Raw genomic sequence first — 8,301 nt, 5'->3', positions numbered from 1 at the left:
ATATAGTGTCTCGAGTCCTTGTTAGAGGACTAGGGCTTGTTAAAAGCCTCAACCTTGTTAGGAGTTTCTTTAACCCTATTAGGAGTTGGTAGATCAAATACAATGTATGGAAGAAGAGCCTATTGCCCTAACATGTAATATACAATTAAGTTTCTTCACTAGAGTAGATATACATACAATATAGTCTTACTGTTGTATCTCGCACTTGCTCTCATTGTACATCAAATTTTGCATCACATAAGGCTCACATATCATTCAAGTTTCCTTCACATAGAGTTCGCATCAAATTCACTTGTTTCACATTATTTGCACAAGATATGATCTTTACTTACATCTCACAAATTAATAAATCTCTACTTAGTCAACCTTAATGTTTTCACACGTTTGACCAAATATAATTTTTTTGGGTAAACATCTGGGATGTCAGCCCAATATGATTAAGTAATTATTTTATATCCAAAATAATTCCTTAAGCCATATACTTCAATTAGCTGAAATGCTCTATTATGCTCTGCTGATTACCTGAACTGGTAATTTAACTGTAGCTTGGTTCATATAGGTCTCCATACTGACATATTTCATCATAACCATGTCAACCATTGATCCTAATTTTTGCATGAACTAAATAAAAGTCTATCATTTGTACATATTGTATATGTCTCTGCACTACTGCAACCTATCTAAAACTTAGACAATATTCTGTGTCTGATTGCATAAATGAAATGCTAAATATATGTTGTCATAAATGACAACATTCAAACATCTATCTAGCCATATTTCTAACAATCTCCCCCTTTGGCATTGATGGCAACATTTGGGAAAATTGGCCAAGTCCCAAAATGATGTCATAAAAAACAAAATAAACACAAAAAGAAATTACACAAAATTGCCTTCAAAACAATTTTTTTTATTCATGTTGTAATGGATCATTACATTCCTTATCACTCCTTTATATAGGTAAGCTCCCCCTTACATATACATACTTTTTCTTTTACAAACATATATGTATAAAATTTTCCTTAAATATACTTCTATACCTTTGACATCAATGGAAAAGGTGTCAAAAATTTGTATATAAAACTGTGTTGCCTTTCTCTGATCAACTTGATATCCTAGCTATACAATTTGCAAAACCAAGTTTCAGTCTCTCAAGATCTTTCTTCCAGTCCTCCTTGACTGTGTCAGATATATTGATGAGTGTAAAAAGTGCATATGAGGCAACTTCAACCACGCTCAAGTCAGTATAGGAAAATTTATCATAGGAGGCCTTAGTTGCAAGACACTCCTCCAATTTCCTCTGCAAAATATGTATTTTGGGTGATATAAGTTCTCTAAGGGTAGAGAATCTTTAGTTTTGTTTCTCCTTATCAATTTCAATGTATATGATAGAAAAGTGAATCTTCTCCATTTCAATTCCAAAATTATCAATATTTGCCTCTGGTAGCTACAATTTGGTAGTGAGTGTTTAAAGCTTACTCATTTGGCCTTTGACCTGATTATCAAAATCTGATAGGTAATTGTATGATATTGTGTACTATCTATACAACTTCTTACCTTCATCTATGCTCTTCCTTAACTCTTACAATTTTTGACATTTGTGTGCACTATATCAAATAGTGATGCATCATGCTTTGCTTGTGCTTGTATTGAAGCAATTTCAGACAAGGTTGTGAATTCTTCACCAAAAGATTTCACCAATTCTTTCACCTTTGTTTGTAAGTCTTAATTTGTGATAGTTGTGTAGACTGTCTTCTGCATTCTTTCCAAGACTTTTGTCAGTGTTCTTTCTAAATACTTCACTAATTTGTTCTTTTCAAGTGATTTTCTCAAGGAACTCATTAGAACTTTTTGATCATCATCATCATTAGATAGTGTTGCTGCTATTGTTGTTACTGGTGTTGCTGCTAGAATTAGTGCAACTACTTTCAGTTCTATACTCTTCTTTTCTTCCTCTTGTCTTCTTTTCTCCTTATTTTCTTCTCTCTTAAATTCTTCCTAAGCTTTCTTTCTTTCTTTTTCTAATCTCTTCTCATTTTCAACTCTTTTTGCTTCTTGATCTTTTCTTCTTTCATCTTATTTCTTTCTCTCTGCTTCTTTTTGTTCTACTTCTTTCTTTCTTTCTTCTTCCCTTGTCTTTCTCTTCTCTACGTTTTTCATTACTTCTTCATCAACCTCTTCATCCAAGCTTGAGTAGGCAGTGATATTACCAACAATGTTAGTTCCATAAGCTATAAACAAATTCTCTTTGACATCAACTATTATATGTCTACTATCTACTTGCATGGATTTAGTACCAATAAATATATGAGGTGAATAAATTTGTTGTGCCTCTTCAACTTCTTCTTCACCATCAGTAGGAGTACTAGCCTCCACATAAACTGGACTAGTGGTTTTAGGTTGTGTGTTGTCCTTTGTGATCTTAGGCATGGAAGTCATATATTTTATTATGGCTATTTCTGTTTCCTTCCCGACTTCTTCATAGTTGCTTGCCATAAGAAGAATTGCTCTTCTTTTGTTCCTCAACAAAGGTTCTATACCTTTCAAGATCTTTTCTATGTCCTCTTTTGTACTTACTTCATACAATTTATTAATGATATTTTCTCTCAATTTGGTGTCTTCCTCTACTACTCTTTTCCTCTTGTTTAGCAATCTATTGTACAAATCTTTTGGGATCTTATTTTGGATGCTATCAAATCTCTTATTCCTCAAAATCATATTCCTTACAATAGCATTTTCTAGCTATCTCCTATCCATGTTATTGTACAAACTATAATACTTATTCAATTGAACAAAATTGTCATTATCTATAATCTACATATTCAAATTTCCTACCTTAGATTTCCAATATTTCTTACTGACTAGTGTCCTTCCTTCTCCAATTGCCTGTTCAACTAACTTTTCTTCAGTTTCTTTATTAGATTCCTCAAGCCTATTGATTTGCAGTGTTTTCTCCTCTTTTTGGGTCCACTAGTGGTCTATTTGACCCTTTTCTTGGGATATGGTGTAGGTTCTTTCTTAACCATTACCAATCTTTTTGATTTCCTTTGCACAATTGTTGTATCATCTTTTGGTTTCCTCTTTTGGTGACTATGTTGTACCCTAACTGGTTGAACTTGCACAACTGCTACATATGATATAGTATGTGTCTGTGAAGTAGGATCTTCTACTATCACTCCTTTAGATGGTGCTGCAACAACAATAGGGGTGGCTTCCAACACCTCAATTTTCCCACTAGCTTTCATCTCCATTTCTATGCCTGTGATGTCATTAAATTCTTCTCTTGTCATACCAAATTTCTTAAGAATGGATTCAATATTCTTCTCCACATTCTTTTTAATCTCTTTGTTGTGAAGTTTAGAATGAACTCCCCTTAGGGTGTGTGCACCAAGTTGTGGTGCCAAAAACATGACACCCCTTTTTTTTAGTTTTCTATAGCACACATGCACTATAGTCACTAGTACATTTGACCCCATTTTTAGACCAAAATTTTTGACCATCTATCAAAATGTTTTAGATTGGTTAGAATATGGAAGGAAAAATATGTTTTTTTGAAATCCATGCCTGTGTTGGTCAAAATTTTGACCAACATGAGCTTAAGATGTTAAAATTAAAAAGGGTTTTGAAAATTTCATTGTTTTGTTTAACACACATGTGTGAGAGCTCTTCTAAAGCAATATGAGAGTCTACAAAGGCCCATAGACCTGGTCCAAACTTTCCATGACTGCCAAATCAAAGAAGTTTCTACTCGATATATTCTTCCATTTGATCAAAGGTCATCTCTTGGTCTTTAAGCTCCTCAATGTATTCCTGTCATCAATTTAGTAGGTGAACACTCTGAGATAGTAACACAATTGACCCAAGCAGCCCAAGATTGGGGATTCTTCTAGATATGTACCCTAACACCATTAAAAAATAGATACCCAAATTAGGTATTTTAAATATTTTCTTTTTGGGTCAATGATTACGGGGTTTTGGCTTCTACTTTTGAAGATAATAAATCACGAGTTAGATCTTTCATTGTTGGAGAGGGTTAAAGGCATGTTGAAAGATTTTTTTGATCTTCCTTTGGAAGAAAAAGAAGACAGTGTCCAGTAAGACTCGGTACTTGTATGCTTGAAGGCCACAGTCACTTCTTTGACATATCTGATGACACAGTCTTGGATTGGGTCGATGCTCTTGTTCATTTGATCTCCACGCCCTCTGTAAAGGCAATTAAACATTGGCCAAAAATACCCCTCTCATACAGGTAAGTAAATTTAATTACAACATGCGTAAGAAATTTTTAATTTGGAGTATAAATTGATGTTGATTGATTGGTGGTGGACAATGAAGGGAAACCTATGAAAAATATGGAGAAGAGGTACTCAATCTTATAGATAAGTTGCTTGATATGCTTTCTAAGGTTTTGGAGTTGGATATTGATTATGTTCAAACCCTTATCAAGGAACTGCTACTTCAACTCAGAATCAATTATTATCCTCCTTTCCCTCAACCAAATTTGGTGAATGGAATGAGACCCCATTCAGATGGGAGTGTGATCACTACCCTGCTAGATGATCAGGTTGAGGGTCTTCAAGTTAAGAAAGATGGAGAATGGTTTACTGTATCCCCTATTCCTGGATCACCCATTGTCAACATTGGTGATCTCTTGTAGGTAAGTAAAATTTAATGAATTTTATCACGTCTTAATCATCTTGTTTATATGCAATTGGAGTTTTATGTTAGGAAAATCTTCATAACCCATTGCTCAATGCTCATGAGCTTAAACAGTACACACTTAAACACTGATTCCATTTAGCAGATTACCAATTCTATATTGCTCTAGAGTAGGTTGTTCATACTAACCATCGTGTTAGTTTTGATGGCACTCAAACTTGTGTTCCCGTTTTGAGTGCCTATTCCAAAGTTTGAGTCACTTTAAGCCCCAATGAGCACGCTTTTCATGCATATGTACCGATTGTCTTTTTAAGGCCTATAAGGTGTTTTATGTTTCTAACACCCTTCATTTAGCTAATATATGCATTCTATGGTGATAAAATGACATTTCAAGCCTTTCTGCGAAGTCCCATTTTGAGTAGTCTTCAGTTCTGCATTTTTTGCGTAAGTGTTAAACAATGTTCAGTAGCCCAGTTTGCCTTTGAATATCTCATACCTAGTTAAGATCCATGACTCACCACTTTGAGGATTTTTATGTGCATACCAAAGAACCATTATTATGATTTTCAGCTCATTTTGAATCCATTTGACTAGGTCTTGAACCCCTCAAAGTTGGTTATTTACTATTTTCATACATATGCATATTGTTCATATTTTCAGGTAGCCCTATATGACCTAGGATAACTTTTGACCAGTTGACCCAAATAAGAAAATTCCTTTTGCACCATGTTCTAGGGGTTAGAGAATTGTTACATTCTTTTTTTGAGCTTATGAAAAATCCATTTGATCAGTTTTCAAACGTGATTCCATTTGTAATTTATAAAGTTTCATTGCTAATCAAAAATATAGATTGATCTGTAGCCCTATTTGGGATGTCATATCTTTGAATCTGTGATTGGTGGGACCGAATGGTTTGTTCCCTTGCGTTCTACTCCAAAAATACTACAAGTGTGCTAGTTTTCAAGTCTTGAAGAATCCATCTGCATACTTTCCTAGGGCCATTCCATTTGCAAAAAATACTATTTTACTGATGATCACTGTCCTGCAAATCTAGGTAGCCAATTTCAGACGCTCGCCAAACTCACCTCATTATTTTTCATGAGTCCAAATCATAGAATTACATTCTCCTCATGACAAGGAACTATTGCCCCAATTTTTAGAACCTCAAGTACCCATTTGCCCAATTTTTAAAGTCAAAACTGAACGCACTTTTTTAGTTTTTTGACGTGTTTATTTGCAAGGGATTTTAAGTAGGCATGTTCGGAGGTCAATATCTTTTGAACTTGATTTTTTCATGTGATGAGATTTTTTAGGCCTATTGAATGTGTCAGAGAGATGAAATGTCCTAAGTTTCAGAGCCCGACCAGGTGTTTATATTAGTTTTTAAAGCCAGGAAACAAGCCTTCTAACACAAAGTTCACAGTGGTGTGGAAATGATTAAAAATGAGTTTTCAATGGTGAACTTGTAATCAAATTTGATTCCAAATAGTTCAAGGTGATTATTGGATTAGTTTGCATTATTAGTTGTTCGAAAACAAATTCATTTTTAGTCAGACCCCCTTTCGGGCCCAACTATTTACATTAGATGGATGAAATTATGTGTGGATTGAAGTCACTCAAGTTGCAATTGTTGAACAAAAGGGTTTCCTATTTTCATGATTATAAATATGGATGTCATTTTCATTGCTTCTCCATCATGCCAAATGTAGTGGTTTTTTCTTCAAAAGAAAGGTCTTTCTTTCTTTCTTATTTCAAAACTGGCAATGTGTTGGGATTCCATTGGATAAAGGGGGACATATCATAAGCATTTTAAATTAAGTAAAATGAAAAGTTTATTTTGGATTGTCATGAAATTATAAAAAGAAGACTTTCTTATTCACATCCAAAGTAACTCACACCATGAGGAGAAGGATCACAACAATCCAGGACATTTTGAACTGAGGTTGCTCACTCATGAGGATGAAGCCACAACAACAAAGGACATCCACACAAAGGTAGAGAGGAGAATGCAGTAGGGTTTCCATCTGCAGAGAAATGAAGGGGAATAGCTTGAAGTGGAGAGATACCATCTTTTTAGAGGCAATCCATGCTCAACAACCATGACGAATGAGGGAGCTACAACTTGTAATGGTAGTAGCCCAGAAAAGAAATGGATAGAGTCAATAATGTTGGTAGAAGCATTTAAAACAAATAGAGAGTAAAAAGTAAATGGGGCAACCGGGCTCAAGGTTTGGGCATGGGGATGCATCCACATGGGAGCATAACAGGGCATGATAGTAGTAGGACTCCCTAGTGAGTTTGAAGAATTTGAAATTACAAAATGGAGGGGCTTTCCATAGCATCAAAAAGCTACGTTCATGTCCAAGGCAAAGCCCATGTTAAAGCAATAGGGGAGGTAATGCATGTGGCCAACCATACAAGGTAGGATAGGGGAAACCACAACCCAAAGTAGTCTTTTCAGAATAATACCCTGGCAATTAAAGGACACCCCACACATTGTATGCAACTGGCTGCATAAAGAAACATCCATGGAGGCATAGACAATAGACAGAATGAGATCTCCATGCAAGAAAAGAACAAGATATCCATTTTAGATGTTCAAGGAACCAGTGGAGGCCACGGGTAAGGGGATTTAGGTAGATTTTCTTTGCAATAGAAGGGGGCATGAAAAGTGTTTATCCCACATGTGTTGTGGATAAACTATAATTATGTTTAAAAGCATGGGTGCCCAATAAGCTATATGTCTTAAAGACATGCACTGTGTTAAATGAGCCATAACCACTCATGTATGAAAGGGCCTATTGTGGCCAAAGTCAATTGAATTTTATAGGTGCCACGTGGTACAGTGTCATTGCCCATCACATGTTTAGGGAACAAAATTTGAGGATGCTCGATGTTATGATGGATCATAAGGTCGGGGATCAAAATGTGGAGACCCACGATCATACAAAAAAGTCATAAGATTGTAGGAGGATGAATGGAAGCTTACGATGGTCCAATTTAATGGGGTTGCCAAAAGATCAGAGGACTTATTTTGAAGAGGCCCAACCATACGAACTTGTCGTGGGATCAGAGGATGAAATAAAAAGAAATAAGATGCTACGAGAAAATTAATTAATTAAAAATTTTCAATTGTATTTGAAGATGTGGGACTCGCTTGAATGGTGACTGTTGAATCAGAGATGGACATGTGACACCCACAGATTGAGGGGAAATTAAGGAATATAAAAACACAATTTAGAGATATATGCAATGCATAAATTTTAAAATGGTTAACATTTGAATGAATTTTAAGTTTTATATAGTTTTATACTATATGAACTTAAAAGATTTTCAATTTTAATACTATTCATGGCCAAGGAGCCAAATAATTTGAAATGGTCTCAAGGGGGTGTTTTTTATTTGAAATTTATAGTGTAATATACTGACGAAACTGGCAAAGAGAAAATTTTCCATTTTTGCTATCCGATTTTGTGCAGGTATTAACAAGAAGCAGCTACAAGAGGTTTTCTAATTTCGTGGGCTTCTTAGTGAAAAGTGAAAATTTAATGTTGCAGATGAAATTGCAATCAGATATAGACCTAATTTCATCATGTATAACTTCTCTAGCAATTTTGAGGTTGATTTGATTATTTTTGATGCAAA

At 34.9% G+C, this 8,301-nt stretch overlaps 1 protein-coding gene across 1 annotated transcript; it reads left to right on the top strand.

Moving 5' to 3' along the window:
- Positions 1-4,094: 4,094 nt before the first annotated feature.
- Positions 4,095-4,654, top strand: LOC149577657 (protein SRG1-like). The gene is made up of 2 exons (XM_089790542.1): positions 4,095-4,246; positions 4,333-4,654. Exons 1-2 carry the CDS (start codon positions 4,110-4,112, stop codon positions 4,652-4,654), a joined length of 459 nt encoding a protein of 152 aa, XP_089646668.1. The 5' UTR covers positions 4,095-4,109.
- The last annotated feature ends 3,647 nt before the right edge of the window (positions 4,655-8,301 follow it).

The sequence above is a fragment of the Cupressus sempervirens genome, chromosome 1 (genome assembly GCF_028749045.1).
Source record: "Cupressus sempervirens isolate cs-2001-9-10 chromosome 1, ASM2874904v1, whole genome shotgun sequence".
Lineage (NCBI taxonomy): Eukaryota > Viridiplantae > Streptophyta > Pinopsida > Cupressales > Cupressaceae > Cupressus > Cupressus sempervirens.
This window is presented reverse-complemented; position numbering and strand designations above follow the sequence as displayed.